This window comes from Micropterus dolomieu, linkage group LG23 (assembly GCF_021292245.1).
Source record: "Micropterus dolomieu isolate WLL.071019.BEF.003 ecotype Adirondacks linkage group LG23, ASM2129224v1, whole genome shotgun sequence".
In the NCBI taxonomy this organism is placed as follows: Eukaryota; Metazoa; Chordata; class Actinopteri; order Centrarchiformes; family Centrarchidae; genus Micropterus; species Micropterus dolomieu.
This window is the reverse complement of record NC_060172.1, coordinates 1,166,036-1,184,953: the sequence shown is the minus strand read 5'-3', so window position 1 is coordinate 1,184,953 and position 18,918 is coordinate 1,166,036. Positions and strand designations below refer to the sequence as shown.

Here is an 18,918-nt window from a genome sequence, read left to right as displayed (position 1 = left end):
GAGTGTAAGAGAGTGTAAGAGAGTGTGTGAGAGTGTGTGAGAGTGTGTGAGAGTGTGTGAGTGTGTGAGAATGTGTGAGTGTGTGAGAATGTGAGTGTTTGAGAGTGTGTAAGAGTGTGAGAGTGTGAGAGTGTTTGATTGTGTGAGAGAGTGTAAGAGAGTGTAAGAGAGTGTAAGAGAGTGTGTGAGAGTGTGTGAGAGTGTGTGAGAGTGTGTGAGTGTGTGAGAATGTGTGAGTGTGTGAGAATGTGAGTGTTTGAGAGTGTGTAAGAGTGTGAGAGTGTGAGAGTGTTTGATTGTGTGAGAGAGTGTAAGAGAGTGTAAGAGAGTGTAAGAGAGTGTGTGAGAGTGTGTGAGAGTGTGTGAGAGTGTGTGAGTGTGTGAGAATGTGTGAGTGTGTGAGAATGTGAGTGTTTGAGAGTGTGTAAGAGTGTGAGAGTGTGAGAGTGTTTGATTGTGTGAGAGAGTGTAAGAGAGTGTAAGAGAGTGTAAGAGAGTGTGTGAGAGTGTGTGAGAGTGTGTGAGAGTGTGTGAGTGTGTGAGAATGTGTGAGTGTGTGAGAATGTGAGTGTTTGAGAGTGTGTAAGAGTGTGAGAGTGTGAGAGTGTTTGATTGTGTGAGAGAGTGTAAGAGAGTGTAAGAGAGTGTAAGAGAGTGTGTGAGAGTGTGTGAGAGTGTGTGAGAGTGTGTGAGTGTGTGAGAATGTGTGAGTGTGTGAGAATGTGAGTGTTTGAGAGTGTGTAAGAGTGTGAGAGTGTGAGAGTGTTTGATTGTGTGAGAGAGTGTAAGAGAGTGTAAGAGAGTGTAAGAGAGTGTGTGAGAGTGTGTGAGAGTGTGTGAGAGTGTGTGAGTGTGTGAGAATGTGTGAGTGTGTGAGAATGTGAGTGTTTGAGAGTGTGTAAGAGTGTGAGAGTTTGAGTGTAAGAGAGAGTGTGTGTGTGAGAGTGTGTGAGAGTGTGTGAGAGTGTGAGAATGTGTGAGTGTGTGAGAATGTGAGTGTTTGAGAGTGTGTAAGAGTGTGAGAGTTTGAGTGTAAGAGAGAGTGTGTGAGAGTGTGAGAGTTTGAGTGTAAGAGAGAGTGTGAGAGTGTGTGAGAGTGTGAGTGTGTGAGAGAGTAAGAGAGTGTGAGTGTGTGTGAGGGTGTGAGAGAGTGTGTGAGAGTGTGAGTGTTTGAGATTGTGAGAGTGTGTAAGAGAGTGAAAGAGTGTAAGAGAGAGTGTGTGTGTGAGAGTGTGTGAGAGTGTGTGAGAGTGTGTGAGTGTGTGAGAATGTGTGAGTGTGTGAGAATGTGAGTGTTTGAGAGTGTGTGAGAGTGTGAGAGTTTGAGTGTAAGAGAGAGTGTGTGAGAGTGTGAGAGTTTGAGTGTAAGAGAGAGTGTGTGAGAGTGTGAGAGTTTGAGTGTAAGAGAGAGTGTGAGAGTGTGTGAGAGTGTGTGAGAGTGTGTGAGAGTGTGTACCTGTGTGCGACGCTGCCTTTCTTGATGTCAGAGATGATCAGAGGATCCCCTGGTTTACGGTTGGAAGGAGCTGCGGGCAGACAGATGGTTTAAGAGATGATTTCACACAAAGAAAAGCTCAAACAGAATGATTTAGTTTGTTTACTCCTCGGGTTGATGATTAAATGTTAAAAATGACATCAAAGCAGGTGAATTTTATGCAACACACAAATGTGTCTCACGACAATGTTTATAATGCGTGAGCATATATTTATGAATGGAAATTTTTTCTAACCATCTACTTGAATGCTTTGAAGTAGAATTTCTAATGCCATTTTTTCCTCTTCTACTTTCACTTTGTTTGTACTTACAGCTAATGGTGATTCCCAGCTCCACTCCGGGTTTCTTTGGGAGCTTCACGTGAAACGTTCCTGAACTGGGGACAACTGACTCTGTGAGACACAAAGAGAGACGAAGATGGTGTCACACCGTGACAAGGGAACGTTTTAAGTGAAACGAAAGGTCTCAACACAGAGAGCCATTCCTTTCTGTGGACCACTACAGACCCTTATTTCAGAAAAAATAAAAATTAGTTAATGTTGGTGCTTTTATCTTGTTTGGATTGTGCCCTGAATTACACACGTGATGTTTGTCAGCTTAAAATATCATTTTGAGTGATGTGATGAAAGGATTAGGAGTCGTTGGATTAAACACATCCGGTGAGATGAAGTTCATTGAGCAGTTTCACACAAAACTAAATGTTACTTTAATGTTTTACTGGATACTGCGACCTTACTGACTTACAAAATTATTTTTTAAATGAACAAATATTGTGTGTGTAACTGTTACTCACTTATTTTGTAGTGAAACATTTAAATGATGAGATATCTTTATTAATTTTCTTGTCGTCTGCTTACTTACACTGTACTTATACCGAAGTACAAATTTGAGGTGCTTGTACTTTACTTGACCTCTGTCACTACATTTCAGAGGGAAATATTGTACTTTTTACGCTAATACATTTGTCTTACAGCTTAAGTTACTTTTATTTTACAGATTAAGATATTTTACACACAAACATATGAATATTTTATAAAATCTGATGTTTTGTTATAAAGTAAGTTTATGCAAGTACAACTGAAACAATTAGTTGACTGACTGGAAATTAATTGGCAACAAATTTGATGGTTCCATCTTCTTTAAAATGTGAAGATTTGATGCTTTTCTTTTTAATGATTGTAATAACTGTGAAGGTGTCACTTTGGGCTTTGGGAAACTGTGACCTCAGAATATTTACAAACCAAACAATCAATTGACTTAATGGAGAAAAAAACATCTAATGAGATAATATATAATAGTACAACAGTCACGGGATATTTCTCTGCTTTGAGTACTTTTAATACTTTAGTACATTTTCCTGATAACACTTACATATCTTTACTTAGGTAACATTTTGAATTGTATTTTTACAGTGTGGTATTATTACTTTTACTTAAATAAAGGATCTGTGTCTCCACCACTGACTTTTGTGGCGTAGTTTTGTTTGATGGGATATAACTGAGCACTTTACTTTGGTCTGTTTTGCTGCAGCCAATCAGTAGCGAATGACGTGTTGTTTTCTGTATTAGCCATTTACACTTTTCTGTTTCTGTTTTCAATTTTCATGTATATAATTATATACATCCACCTACCATCAATCCTTGCCACCAAAAATCAAAACACCAAATGTATTTTAGTCACTGAACAAATGAGAAGCATAGGCAGCACATGGTGTCCACATACTTTTGGTCATGTAGTGTACAATGTGAGTGCTGCTTATGTCAGCTGTATCCCGTGATGTCTCACACAGTAACTGTGTCTGTGAGTCACCAATGAAAACAACGTAGGTGGTTATTTATACCAGCCGGAGGATGTTACACTGACAAAGAGTCTGACACTTTACAGAGAGACACCAGAGAAGCAGACTTAAACACAGACAGTCAGCCAAAACAAGACAACATCAACACTAGACTGTTGGTTTGTCTCAAAACCGTAGAAAATATTTGTTGATGACCACTTTTGAACGTCGAAAGCAAATCCTGTGAAACTTGTGTTGAATAAAAACAAAGCAATAACGTGAAAGTTTTATTACATTAACTGTGTATATGTGTGGAATCAAACTGCAGTTCAAATGTACAGATTGTCTTCTTCTGTGGTTTTAAAAATCCAGAAAATTAGACAAGAAGCAGCAGCAAAACAGCTGGAACAAACTACGAGAACATGCCGTGAATTTATAAAAAGCTAAGCTAACTTAACATTATCAAGGGCTGAGGATGAATAGCTAACGTAACGATTAATGCAGCCGGTCAACCATCTAAATATTCCTCTAGGTGTTCGATGAAGAAATATTACTGTGTAAATTTTATCTGATGTTTCAGGCGGGTTCAACGTGAAGAGAAACAGTACGCTGCGATGATGGCCGACGTGGAACGAGCGGCTCTGTGTTATTTTTTGCTACACATGTCTGTTCAGCTCAGTGGCTGTGTGAGGTTTTCTCTCTTGTAAATGCTCCGTATTTGTATAGCGCCTTTCTAGTCTTTGCGACCACTCAAAGCGCCATTCACACACATTCATACACAAGCGCTTAAACACCAGGGGCAATTCAGGTTTCAGTAACTTGCCCAAGGACACTTCAACACGCAGCCTGGGATTGAACCGCCGATCTTTTGATTAACAGGCAACCCGCTCTATCTCCTGAGTCACTTCATCTTGATCTTCTGGCCACATTCATACAGAATTTTTATTTCTGCAGTCTGTGATCTGTCACTGTCGATCCTATGATGTGTAAACTAAAGTTCAAGGACGAGTTTATAGATGCTTCAATGAGTAATATGTGGAGAAGTGCTCAGTAATGAGGGTTTGGTTTTAAAATGGGGTAAACAGGTATCTCCAAGCGAAACATTTGCTGTCCAAACGTTTTTCTTTTTTTTGAAAAGAAGAATCCTTCAAGATGTGTAGATTCAAAATGGCACAACATACTTGTGTGAATCTGGCTTTCCAGTTCTAGCATACCTGAAAAACCAAGTCATAAATACATTTTATATACAAGGTTTGCTTTGCCCTTTATCTGTTTAGTTTGTAAATATTTGATGTATTTTTGTAAATTTGGGTCCCAGGAGGGACCGAATGGAGGGAAACACAACTGTGTGTGTGTGTGTGTGTGTGTGTGTGTTTGTGTACCGGCCACGTCGAACTCAATCTCCAGTGTGAGCTGAGCAGTGATGGACGAGTCTCTGAGCAGCTGATTGGTTTCTTCCAGAGTCGAGTCTTCAGTAGGAACTCCGTTTATAGACAAAATCCTGTCGCCTATCTGCAGGATACCACACCTACACACACACACACACACACACACACACACACACACACACACACACACACACACACACAGGTTAGAGTTTCTTACACTGATATCTTCCTTATAAATATAATTGAGTTTTCCTTTTTATTTCTTACTTTTTGCTGCTTTTTTATTTTTTTTATTTTATTCTAATTTATTATTAAAGCATTAGAATATATTTTTACACATTTTCTGCAAAATGGAATAATGACAATAAAGCTGAACCTTGAACCTTACAGGATAGACAGATGAGAAAGGTTTATTATAAGAAACAAACATAGTAAAATTAAATTAAAACGTATTCAGAAGATTTATATGAAGTTCTGAGAAAATTAAACAAAAATAAGACGTCATATAATATCATAATAGTAAAATAAATACAAATAAAAATTACTACAAAAATACTATTAAATTATTAAGAAATACTAAACTATAGTAAAATAATTAAACCATTATATTTACTTTAATGTAAAACACTGATATCTGTCACTCTACATACTGTCCACATCTACTGTGTCACTATACATTTATTATTTATTCATTTATATTATTCTGTTTTCATATTTTTAATTGCTCATTATTTTGTTCCCTCTTTCTAAATATATTTGTTATTTAAACTGGTTCTTTTTTACTTTGAAAAGCTCTTTAAGCTGCATTTTATGTGTATGAAAGATGTAAAGTGTATTATTTGTACGTAGTTTTAATATAATTACCTTTCAGCCGGGCTGTCGGGGTCGATGTAAGCGATGAGCGGCGGCGAGGAAAGCGTTTCTGTGGCGAAGACTCCGCCCTGCAGCTGCAGGCCGAACCCCATGATGCCGTCGCCTACCAACGCCACCTCTGTGGTTTCTGTGTGAACCACCTGACCGGCGAGACCCACGGTGCTGGACGCAAGAGACACTAACAGACCGAGACACAGAAACACAATAACAGGTAATAAACGAGACGCGTTAAATGTTCAGGCCACACGCTGGATTTAATTTGTGTCTTCGGGCAGGGGTCTCCTGTCTGGCTGAAACTCCTGACTTCAGGCTGAAAACTAAAGGTAACAGAGCTTTTTCCATCAGGGCCCCGAGGCTCTGGAACAACCTACCAGAGGAAATAAGACTGTCTGAGTCAGTGTCTTCTTTTAAGTAGTGCTGCAACTAAGGCAAGGAAAGTTTTTTTGTATAGCACATTTCAACAACAAGATATATTCAAAGTGCTCTTACATAAAACGTAAACGCAATATAGGGAAATTTAAAAAAGACATTGAAATAACATTTTAAAATGGAAAATAAAAACAGGATAAAACAGGACAGTAGAAGTTACAGTGCAGTTATTGATCTACAGCCATAAATTTGATTTATTTAAAGGCAGTAACACGGCAGCAGCTCGTTGTTGAGGGTAAATCTACATACAGAGGAAGCTGTGCGTCGTGCGTAAAGCCCAACAGGACTGTTTTATCTGTCTCTCTCTGTGCATCTCAGAAATGATTGCTGAATAAATAACAGCTGTGAGCTGCTGAGTGAAAGCCAAGATTAGTTTAACCGGCGACATTCTGTTCGTGGACTCACCGTCGGACATCGCTATAAAACACATGAAACAGGCTAATTTCAACAACAGGATACTGTTTATATATCAGAATCAATTCAGTGATCATCTGACGTAGTAGTCCGTAGTCTACATTTGCTCTGCAGAGATTAAATACGCTTTTAATGCACCGTTAACGGAAAGTGAAAGTTAGTCGAAGATTCTTATGCATCGATGGGCGGAGCCTGATTCGACTGTCAATCTCACAGGATCATTTTGCTCAACGTCTTATTTTACATAGAACTACCAGTTTTCTCCCAATAGGTTAATATACAGCCTGTTACAATACACATTTCAACTTTTAATGCTGTAAGTAAACAGGTAAAAAGAAAAAAAACTTTCAATAAATGTGCGTAAATAAATCCAAAATTGTAACCCTAACCCTGGGGCATCAGTGCGCATGTGTAGGTGTAGTGTTTATACAGTCTATGCTGTAGTCTAGTGGGAGATGAGGAACATTTGCTGAGGAGACCGAGCCCTGCCACTCACGGACACACAAAGAATATTTTATCGTTTTTAAATCACCGGCTACTTGAAATAGAGACCGGTGAATGACAGGTGAGAGAGAGAGAGAGAGAGAAAGAGAAAAGGGTCAACAATAAGCGTCAGTTTAGCTGAAAACGTACAGTGTAAGTCGAATGAATAGAGACTGCAGCTCTGCAGCTTCTCCAGATTAAAGCGGAGCCACCTTGTTGCCGGTTTGTGAAAGAGCGATACAGGCTGCTTTCCAACACGGCCAGCAGTGCCATTAGCAGAGCAATAAAGCCTTTAACTGAAAAGGTATTTGCCTTATTTTCTAAATGTTTGCATCTGCCCAGCTCTGTGACTGTGACAACCGCCCGACACCAGGGCTCTTCTGCGTAACTGCGCGCACACAGCCTGGATGACGGCTCATTTAATGGAAAATGTGGCTAAATGATTTAAAGTAGGCAGACATCCTCACTACTGTCTTCAGGTGGGCAATAAGTAACAGCAGCACTAAAGAAAAGTCTGTAATATTCAGGCACTTTGCTGCACCAGCCTCGAGCTAACTTTTTTTTTCTCCCTTAACTTTTTTCAGCATCACCTCTGTTGTGTCGCATTTGTCTACATCGCGTTTCAACGCTTTATTGATGTCAGATGTGGAGTGTGTGACTGATTGACTAGTCACTCGTAGTAAACTGCCTCGGCTATGAGCCAAGTCCGAAATCGCCGGAGAAAAGTGGGGGGGACATGTCACCCCCTGCACATTAAAATGATTAGAAGTAGTGCTATTTACCCTTACATAAAAGACCACTGTAAAGAGCAAAAGACAATCCTTTTTCCCTGAATGACAAGAGGACGGTTTTTCATTACTAAGGCCAGAGAAACTGTCACAGACGAAACAGTTTGATGCCCTTTCTGATCTCTTGCGTGTATAAGAAAAGGTTTGCATTTATCTTGGACCTCGTTTGTGGCCTTCTCTTTTTGCCCTTTATGAATTAGTATTTGGATTACACATTTATTGTTTGTAAGATTAACAAGATATATTGTTTTATTTTACTTGTGTTTTATTTATATAACTATATAACTAGAGCAGGGGTGTTGCAGCCAACAGGCTGAGGAGGGAGTTGCCTTAAAAAAGGTGACATGGGGTGATAATGCAGGGGCCAATCAGTCTGATGGTAAAACCCTGTGAGCCAATGAATGTTTGAAAATGGGTGAAACTCCTCCTGCCTTTTTCTTTATTTAAGCTGCAGACCCTAGAGCTCACAGTATTCTTTTTTGGGAAGACCTCAGCTTACAGCTCTCTGTGTGGGCCAGATTAGTGTACCCTGATGTAAAGGGGAAGTATCCTATCGCCTGATTTTTTGTGCACAGTGAGAGCTCAGTATAGCATTTTGATTAGATAGATAGAATAAGTGAGACTTTGGGTCCTAGAAAGAGATTTCCTCCTTCCTGACTGCTGAGTGTTTTAGAAATTAAAGGTGTCTTTAACAAACCAGCAAAAACAGGCTGCCATGTGCAGGAGTGACCTTCCCCAGTAGAGACACTGAACATACAGTAATTAACTAACGATTGTACCCGGCTGTAATTGACCCTTCGCTAAGCCCCGCCCCCTTACCTACTGTTGCTTAGCAACAGTCTATTACTGCAGTCCCCGGAGAAATATTGTCAAATTAGTTGGAAAAAGCGATCTCAGAAAGAAGCAGACAGTTTCGCAGTTGCATTATAGATTTGAAGGTTGTATTCAGGCTGTCAGACTGACTCAAACTGACGTGAAAAAAATGAAAGATAGAGGCTAAAGCCTACCGATCACACAGTACAAGTGAACCACCGCATCCCCTGACGACTGAGACAAAAGACAACGATATGAACACTGTTCCTGTACAGCTGCTAGGCCTCTGTTCATTATTACAATCATTAAAAAGCAGAACAGCAGGACTTTATGACGTTACATTCAGTAGGAAGTTAGCAAGCGTTAGCTAACTAACATTAACATTAGGAACAACCCACAACTGACATTTTTCTGCATTTATTTTAGGTTTTGGAAAGAGAATAAATAGTACTTCTCCTTTCAACCTCTCTGAGTAGCGACTGTAACTATTACATGTGGCCCAGGAAGAGCGTTTGACCATATCTTAGAAAAATACAGCCAAAAAAGCTAGAAAACGACTCCTTTTGCATTAGAGTCAATGGAGCGCAGCCATTAACATGTCTGACCTCAGTTAGAGCGAGTCCTATGATTGGCCAGCTGTGTATTCGGGGCGTGGCTTAGCGAAGGGTCAATTAAGGTTACTTTAGAGTAAAAAAGTAGGCTTGTCTCCCTGGTTGTGTTGGGGTAACCTGTGTTACCTGAGTAGAACAAAGATTTCTTCCCTAAAAGATGCCGGGGGGAAATGGTCGTTTTCTGATGCTGAACCAAAGTCACTGTGGGGCCCGATGTTATTATAATGATTATAATTACTAACATTACTATAAATATCTGTACCATTATTGATTCGATCTGTACCAACATTACCTTTACTGTCTGTACCTCTGTGTGGATATTGTGTAGGCTGCTACCCCCTACCCCTCTCGCTCTCTCTCTCTCTCTCTCTCCTTCACCCCCAACCGGTGGAGGCAGATGGCCGCCCACCCTGAGCCATGGTTCTGCTCGAGGTTTCTGCCTCTTAAAAGGAAGTTTGTCCTTGCCTCTTTTACAATAAAGTCAAATACAGTAAAAGTTTGTTTTCTTGCATCAGTGACTTTAGAGAATGTCTTCATAGATCACAACCTGATGACACATAGAAGTGGTCGACAATGGGCGGCCCACGGCACAAAGTTACTTTGATAGTGGCAAAAAAAAATTAATAATTATAGCGGCTGGTGCTGAAACAGATCTCAGTCATGACAGCAAAAGTTAGTCACATAATCACTTCCACTTAAGTGATTGTGCCGACAAAATAAAAGCGCGAGAACATTTTTGCAGCAGTACTTTATGTTAGGGCTGAACGATTAGGGGAAAAAATCTAATTGTGATTTTTTTCAATGAATTATAGATTCTGTAAATGTTGGATAATGTAAGTGTATTGCCTAATGTGAAAACCGTGTAATCTGTCTTTTACAGTATACTGTAGCATACTACTTTCAGCACTTCTAAGGTGATCTTAAATAAGTATCTTGCATTGTTTGTTATTAGATTCACTGATAAAATGAGTGTACTGTAAGTTACAGTACTTACTCGTAAATAATTTTTCCGGATGGCACGTATTAATTTCTTAGAGGCATATGCAAGTGAAATACTGTAGAGCCCTGCATCATCCGTCCTTGACCCCTCGCGCTGCTGCTGTTCTTCTTCTTGTTTTATTGGCGGGTCATCACTGTTACAGCTAATGTTCTACATATTGCCACCTGCTTTACCGGAGAGAAGCGTAGCAAATATTTCAAATACGCACAGCAGGTTTTCTATAAAAAAATGTTTTTTAGTGAGGTTGAAAGGAGATTTACCGGAAAATATTTAAACAGGATAACAGCGGGATAGAACGGTAAAATACGGGAGAACGCTGGGGAAAAACGGGAGGGTTGACAGGTACGACGGTAGCGTTTAAGTTAAATGCTAACATCTCACAATTACAATGCTAACATGCTGATGCTAACCAGGTACAATGTTTAGCATTCAATCTATGTTGAAGTGATGACAGATCAAAGTGTGGACAGAGTAGAATAGTATCAGTGATCTGAGAGCCACAGCCAGAGGTCAGAGGTCAGACTCACAGGAACTCTTGAAGTCCTTCTTCTTGCCCTTCCTCCTCATCAGGGTGCCCCGTGGACTTGTGGGATACATGTTCCTTGGCAGGGTGCTCATGTTCAGGGACGAGAGACTATAGGCTGACATGGAGCCAGGAGAGAACGAGTGGCTGAGGGCTGCAGAGAGAGAGAGAGATGATGAGCGGGGGTCTCTCTCTCAAAACAACACATCAAACTATAGGGAGAGGGAGAGAGAGAGAGAGAGAGAGAGAGAGAGGAGGACGTACGAGGGTTGTTTGTATGGCGGTTGTGCGATCTGGCAGCTGATTGGTCGGGGTGGTACGTGTTGTAGTGGTAGGGGGGAAGGATGGGGGCAGAGCCTCCGGTCTCCCAGGGAAGGGGGCGGGGACTACGCTGCACCTTGACTGCACGCGCACACACACGCAAACACACACATACACACGGGAGGGTTTTAGGTTAAGACAGAAGGAGAGGTCAAAGGTCAGGTAGCTGCCTGTCTCACAGCTTTACAGAAGATTACATCTTATTTATGTAATCTCTTATATGTGCAGTTTATTATGTTTTTTTTATCTATTTATTTGTTTGTGATGAATTGTATTCTGTGTGGTCATGCGTTGAGGGCCCATCGACTTATGGGGATTAACACACAGGGTGTATTTATACTGTGCTGTGGTGCGTTCAGGGCCAGTTGGGTCTGTTGTGTATGTTTTTATACCTTGATGTGGTGTGTTCAGGGCCGGTCTCACCTGGTGTTTGTGTGTGTTTATACTGTGCTGTGGTGCGTTCAGGGCAGACTGGCCTGAGGCCTGAACTACTGCTAGAGGACTGATGGACACACAGTGCTTTATATCTCATGGTGACTTTATTAAGATGACATCTACTGTATGTTATATGTATTTACGACTAATATTTATTTATTTGTTTTATGATGTGTATTGAATACTGTTTGCAAACCAACTTGCCCATTTGGGGACAATAAAGACGATCAAATCAAATCAAATGCTATTGTGGTAAGAATAACTTAATTTCAGCTGCAACCCAGTTGAAAGCGCACATGGCAACAAGTCAGGGTGGAATCTAAAAATATTTCATCAAGTGACATCTATTAATAGCTCTCATCATTGAGTACAGATGTGGTGTGTAGTCCAATAGCCCTATTCATGTATAAATCATAACCATGAAGATAAGCTGCTCAGAGCAGTTTAGAGACGCAGCATCAATGACAGCAGACCTCGGGTGTAACATTTATATCTTTTGTAGTACGGGTTTATTTAAGAAGAAACACCCAACGTCACAAAGTTACTCCTGAAGTAGTACAGGCATCTGGTCTGTGTGGGTTTATACCGTGCTGTGGTGCGTTCAGGGCCGGTCGGGCCTGGTGTTGTGGCAGGATCTCCATGCGGACGGTCTGACAGGATACAGAGAGCAGCTGAGTGGCTTCAGCCAGAGAACAAAACTCCATCGACTTCCCATCGACGGACAGAATGTGATCGCCTGCATGAAGAGCACCACACCTACACACACACACACACACACACACACACACACACAATACATCACACATGATCAATTCCACACAAAGAGGTTTACAGATTTGTAGCTGGGTTGCGATATCGGGGTCAGACGTCAGGTACCTGTCTGCTATGCTGGCTGGTTTGACCTTGTCGATGATGATGACCTGCTTGTTGCAGAACATGGAGGTGGACAAGGCCACGCCCAGACTGGAGCCCGTCGCCTTTGCAACCTCCACCAGCAGCGGCCCCGACGCCGTGGCAACGGAATCTGACAGACGGGAAACACAGACACACAAGTTTTTGCTTTGTTATTATTTTACTTCATATGGGGGTCCACACGGTTCAGTTCTTGGTCCTGTTTTATCATAAGTCATATTATTCACATTAATCATATTTCCGATCATTCTTATGCAGATGATATTCAACTCTATATATCACTTTATTCTGACCACTTCCAGAAACTGATTTAGTGCGTTGACCAAATTAATGTCCCAAAACGTTCTTCATCTCAGTAGCAACAGTGCTCGACTGCTGCAGTTTTTATTTTGTTTTTTTTTTATCAGAATTGCCTCAAGATTTGTCTAAATGTTCACATTTTCTTTTCCATCTCCAAGTTTGTTTTCAGTTATGTTTGTAAAAAAGACGTGTCTTGGACTTGTGATTTACTTCGGCACAATTTATTGTACAATATTATTATGGATTAAATTAACAATTTAATAGGTGTATAGAACATCAGAATATAGAGAATAATACATTTTATGGCCCAAGGGAACGTCTTCAAATAGGTTTTTAGTTCAACCAACAGTCCAAAGATTTTCTATTTACTTTAATACAAAACAAAAAAGTAGAAAATCATTACAATGGAAAATCTGAAATCGTCAAATTCTGGGTATTTTTGCTAAAAGAATTACACAATTAATCCATTATCAAAATAGATGCTGATTCATTTTATTTTAATCGATTAATCATTTTAGGTCTAGTTGCTCATACTTCTTAAAAACTGATATTAGTTCGAGAATTAACCACAAAAGTCAGTACCAGAGAGTTCAAACTGACCCATCACGGAGACGTCGTACTCGAGCAGCAGCGTGGCTTCCTGCCCGCACTGCTTCAGGATACTCATGGCCTCTGATAGCGTGCTGCCGTGGAGACGAATCCCGTCGATGCTTAACAACCGATCACCCGGCTTGACGGTTCCTTCTCTGCAGAGAGAGAGAGAGAGAGAGAGAGAGAGAGAGGATAGTTTCTACAGAGGCCCCCGAGGGACAAAAACCCTTCAGACACACAGGGAGGTCAGAGGTCGCGCACCTGTCAGCCGGACCGCCAGGCCTGATGGTTGTAATGACGATGGGGCGAGACTTGTTCCTGTCTTCGTGGGCCCCACCTGCAAACACACAGTCATGTATTGATTTTGAAAGCACACACAGACGCACAGACACACAGGCGCCGAGCCCCTCTCACCTCTGATGACGAAGCCGAAGCTGTTTCCTTCTTTGTGAAGCGTGACTTCAACGTTCTTGAACATGACCCCTGACCCCTGTACCGCTGCAACACACCAGAACACCAACACATCCACATGACCTCTGACCTTCTGCAGCTTTAACAACACACTGAATACACTCTCCCTACACAGTCCCTCCAGAGTTTCACAATGTCAACTATTAACACAAAATTAAAATATATTTTCCTGCAAAACTTTGTCACACATCATCAAACTCACTTCCTTGTTTAGAAGACACAGCAGACGTGTGATACCAACATCTCATTTGCGTGCAAAAATAAAAGCAAAGGACCGTGAAAAACAGTATCCAGATGTTCTTTACCAAAGCCGAGGAAACTGTTGTGGTCCAACATAAAAGGAAATCGTTTATTGTCAAACACTTTTCCAAAACATACGCAGAGATGTCAGATGAGACAAATCACTGTGACACAGGCTGTTACATCCCGGACCACTGCAAGAGCTGACAGAATCAAGGTAAGCTGGTTTAAATATGCGGACAAATAACGTTAACGTTTATCAGAGTGTTTGCAAGACACTGAACTGTGTGTGTGTGATTTAAGAACACAGTTTTGGAATAAAAAATAAAATATTTTTGAGAAAGCTTTTTCAAAGAAGCAACAAGATCCCCATCTACTTTTGCAGTTTTTACTTATTTCCATAATTCCATTGCAAAAAAAACACCCAAGAACACAAAAAAGGTCTGCGAAATCCTGGAGGGACTGTTTCTATACGCTGCAGTTGTACTTATATTTCTAATAATATCTCTATTACTACTGGTGGCATAACTCACAGACGGGTGGTAGCTCGTACTCGACCTCCAGGACGACTCTCTCCCCGACGTTCTTCAGCAGGCTGATGATCTCATCGTGTCTGAACTTGGCGAGGTTGATGCCGTTAACAGCACGGATGTAGTCTCCCACGTTCAGCTGGTCGCTCCTGCACAAACAGTTTAAAACATCAGCTACAATGTCAAGTCAATGAAGTTATCTTTTTCAATAGTAAAGCCTAAGATTAAATACCCAATGTCAAATAAAATCAACATGTTGAAAAGACAGTGGCTAACAGCAGGCTTGAAGTCTCCTCTAGCAGCATGCCTGGATTAAGGAACAGCCAGGAGAATATTAGGCTGCGATCCGACACATTAGGTAACAGGGGTCCACAAGTTTGGGACCAGACCCATGAGTACAATCAGTAAAATTTTAAATCAATTCTAAGATTAGCCAGTGAAAGGAGGCTAAGATAGGGGTGATGCACATCTTGTATTCCTTAAGGTCCTAACTGCAGGCATGCAGATAAAAGTATGGATCCAGGTGGAGGACAAAAAATATATTGGATTTAAGTGGAGAACGCAGGACTGCTTCACGTGCTTGACTTGAGCATCAAAGCTGACCTCAGAGTCATATAGAGTCACTGCAGAATGTTCTTGGTGAATATGTGTTTGTGTATATATGCATAAAAATAACTGTATACTGTATATTGTTTTCTTTTGCATGGAGGAACTATAATATACAGTACAGACAGAACAAGATGTGTCTGAAAAGGTTTATGAAATCTCTCCATTACACACAACACAAAATTGTGTTACAATACTTAAATAAACTAATTTAAAGGGTCCTTTTTAAAAATGTTTGTTTATGTTATGTGTTTATGTAGAAAAACAGTACTGGCTGATATATTGTTATTAAATTTTTTTTAAACTAAACCATCAACATTGGTATGGGTCAGTGCAATCCAGTATGGATGGGCCTGTAATAATTAAATTCAACATATATGAGTAGCAGATATGTGTGATTTAAATGGCTAGTTATGCACATTATAGGTGAAAGAAAGATGTTCACAACTTTAAAGCACATTTAAACACATTTAACATGATTTCAGAATGATGTGGTTGTGATTCGAGAACCGGTACAAAATTTGAACCATGGACTCGTTAAGACCCGTGCGTTTGGATTCTGCTTCTCGGTTTCTAACTATCTGCATATTTCAGCTCCTGATTGAACTGCAGTGAGCATTTTACAGTCCATAAACATGTCTCTTATCTGCCAGGTCAACAAAGCATGAAGAAGAGAGTGCTTCTGTTTCTAGTCCTGGACCATGGCGGATCGCAGCTAATGCTCCAAAGTTTGGCTTAGCTTCACCAAAAAAGAGAATGACACAGCAAAATGCATCAGCTGCAGTAAGGAGGTTTGGTGCGAGGAAGCAGCTCCGACATGACGAAGCGTTTACTTCAACACAGCGTGAATCTGAGGGAATGCACTGTGTTCAACGTGTCGCGCTCTCCCAGCTACAATGGCGCCCCAGATACAGCTAACGCTAACAGTAGCAACACCTCAGGTACAAAACACAGGTGAGCTGACGTTCACCTTTTATACTGAAGGGAAACGACTGATGTCTACAAATGATTCAGTATATATTTTTCTTAGAGACGAGTCTCCAGAGACGCCGCTCTGGAGACTCCTTTCATTTTAGCCGTGAAGGGGAAGAGGAGGAGAAGGAAGAGGATGACGAGATCTGTGGTGAAGGAACCAGAAGCGAGATTCAAAAAGAATCGGAGAAGACACAGAAAAGATGTGATGTAGAGCAGGTTAGAATGTGATAAAAACACTAAAAGATTAAAAGATTAGAAAATAATAGACTAGCCCACGAGACAAAACAGACTCAGACAGAGATCCGTTACCTGGCAGCGATGCCTCCCTGTCGTAGGTTTGAAACCCGGGGCTTCCCGTCTTTGTCAATGCCGCCAGAAACCGTCAGTCCGAGCGTCGTCCCCTCCTTCTTCATCAGCTCCACCACCGTGCAGCCCCGAAACTCGTCTACATCACACCAAAGGATACATAATGTGATTTTACTGCATAACTGAACTCTTTCATTTCATCCAGTTTTAGTTATTCCATCTCTCCCTCTTTTCTATCCCTACACTAACTCTCTCTCAGCATGGAGAAATAAAATAATAATTTAGTCATCTCCAAAAAAAAAAAAAGGAGAGAGAGAGAGAGAAGTGAAGTCATCTTCTATTCTTTGGTCCATCTATATTTCATCAAAGGGCTAAAATATTCACCAGCGGGAGAAAAGGGAAGAGAGAGGGAGATTTTTCACAGCAGACTTGGTACAATCTGGTGTGAGCTGCCCTCAGGTGATAAACCAGAAAGCAGGATTTCATTTAAATGTTGTATTTAATATTAATCAGGCAGGGTTTCGTCCTCTTTCATTCAGACGTCTAATCTTCATGACCATTGCTGTCTTCTCCTCCCTCATCTTCTTCCTCCACAGAAGGCTTTCTGAAGAGCAGCAGCTTTTCTAAAACATCAGCTCTGACTCACAGTCTGAAAAAGAAAACCCCCAAAATCTTCTAGTCATCTAAATGTGAACCAGTTTCCTGCAGCTGCGAAGGAGAAACTTTTGAAAGTGTTACTTCAAAATCTGCTTTCACACTGAAAGATGCTGAATTACAAAAAAGCTTTTTTCAGAGGAAAACAGTTTTGTTAAAGCTGCACTATTTCAGATTTTACTATAAATCCGAGACTATTAAGAAATGTGTGTTCACCCGTCTGTTAGTGACATTAAATCCACTATGAGGATCTCAGTGGCGGTTTTGCTGGTTCTGAAACATCAATGGCTAGTCCTGAAGCTTGACCAGTTCCACCAATTAGTTCTGGAGCTCTTGAAGCTCTACCAGTTCCACCAACTAGTCCTGAAGCTTGACCAGTTCCACCAATTAGTTCTGGAGCTCTTGAAGCTCTACCAGTTCCACCAACTAGTCCTGAAGCCCTACCAGTTCCACCAACTAGTCCTGAAGCTCTACCAGTTCCTCCAACTAGTTTTGAAGCTCTACCAGTTCCACCAACTAATTTTGAAGCCCTACCAGTTCCACCAACTAGTCCTGAAGCTCTACCAGTTCCTCCAACTAGTTTTGAAGCTCTACCAGTTCCACCAACTAGTTTTGAAGCCCTACCAGTTCCTCCAACTAGTCCTGAAGCTCTACCAGTTCCTCCAACTAGTCCTGAAGCTCTTGAAGCTCTACCAGTTCCACCAACTAGTTCTGAAACTCTAGCAGTTCCTCCAACTAGTTCTGAAGCTCTTGAAGCTCTACCAGTTCCACCAACTAGTTCTGAAGCTCTAGCAGTTCCTCCAACTAGTCCTGAAGCTCTACCAGTTCCACCAACTAGTTCTGAAGCTCTAGCAGTTCCTCCAACTAGTTCTGAAACTCTACCAGTTCCACCAACTAGTCCTGAAGCTCTACTAGTTGCACCAACTAGTTCTGAAGCTCTTGAAGCTCTACCAGTTCCACCAACAAGTCCTGAAGCTCTTGAAGCTCTACCAGTTCCACCAACTAGTCCTGAAGCTCTACCAGTTCCTCCAACTAGTTTAAAAGCTTTACCAGTTCCTCCAAGTGGTTGCAAATCTATACCACATACTTTAATTGGCTCTGGACATCCGCCAGTTCTTTTAACTGCTTCGGAAGCTTGATTAGTTACTGTAACTAGTTCAGATGCACTTCTAGTGTCTGTAACTGGTTCGGGTGCTTTACCAGTTCCTTTAACTGAATCCAAACCTCTTCCATTTCCTCTCCTCCATCTAAATGGTTCTACAATTCTAACAGTCCTGTAACTGGTTCAGAACCTCTACCAGTCCCCCTAACTTGTTCAGAAGCTGTACCAGTTGCTCTAATGGTTTTTAATAGGATCAGATGTACCAATTTTCTTGAGTTGGCTTTAAAGCTCCATCAACTTGATTTGAAACACTACCAGCACCTCTTACTAGTTCTGAAGCTCTACCTTGATCCTGTACTTGGATTTGAAGCTCCACTACTTCCTTTAACTAGTTCAAAACATCCACTAGTTAATTTAACCAGTTTGAAGCTCCAACAGATCCTTCATCAACTGGTGTTGCAGGTTTCCAGTTCCCCTAACTTTCTCTGAAGCACCAACAGTTCTTCTAATTGGTTCCCCATCTCAACCAGTTATTTTAACTGGCTCCAAAAATCCAGGATGTACCCATTGTTTTATTAATCGCTGGAGAAACAATAAACTGTAAGGTTGTCCATCACTGTAACAGCTCTCTACTGTCCTTGACATTGTTATGACAACTGTCTCAGGTCACAAATATAATATTTAGTTGCAGTCACAGACATTTCGGTAAATTCTGATTTCAGTATTCTGATTTGCAAGTAGGCCACCAGCTCCAGGTGGGAGGAGATAAAGTGCGACTGCAAGCATCTTCCTTCAGGTCACACGTATCAAAAACTTGCAAATGTTTGTATGTGTTCTAATTTCAGAGCTGTTTTTTATCTCCATCGCTGTGCTGGTGGAAT

General features: G+C 41.0%; 1 protein-coding gene across 1 annotated transcript in view; it reads right to left on the bottom strand.

Moving 5' to 3' along the window:
* Positions 1 to 18,918, bottom strand: part of grip1 (glutamate receptor interacting protein 1) — a 72,468-nt gene that overhangs the window by 17,444 nt on the left and 36,106 nt on the right. Inside the window, exons 3-15 of the mRNA XM_046040471.1 lie at positions 16,285 to 16,420; positions 14,398 to 14,543; positions 13,568 to 13,651; positions 13,415 to 13,490; positions 13,163 to 13,308; positions 12,227 to 12,374; positions 11,937 to 12,106; positions 10,859 to 10,996; positions 10,599 to 10,748; positions 5,525 to 5,711; positions 4,655 to 4,800; positions 1,807 to 1,887; positions 1,457 to 1,526 (exon numbers count right to left, since the gene is read on the bottom strand). Of these exons, the coding sequence (XP_045896427.1) occupies positions 1,457 to 1,526; positions 1,807 to 1,887; positions 4,655 to 4,800; positions 5,525 to 5,711; positions 10,599 to 10,748; positions 10,859 to 10,996; positions 11,937 to 12,106; positions 12,227 to 12,374; positions 13,163 to 13,308; positions 13,415 to 13,490; positions 13,568 to 13,651; positions 14,398 to 14,543; positions 16,285 to 16,420 (1,678 nt within the window). The remainder of the gene's footprint in view (positions 1 to 1,456; positions 1,527 to 1,806; positions 1,888 to 4,654; positions 4,801 to 5,524; positions 5,712 to 10,598; positions 10,749 to 10,858; positions 10,997 to 11,936; positions 12,107 to 12,226; positions 12,375 to 13,162; positions 13,309 to 13,414; positions 13,491 to 13,567; positions 13,652 to 14,397; positions 14,544 to 16,284; positions 16,421 to 18,918) is intronic.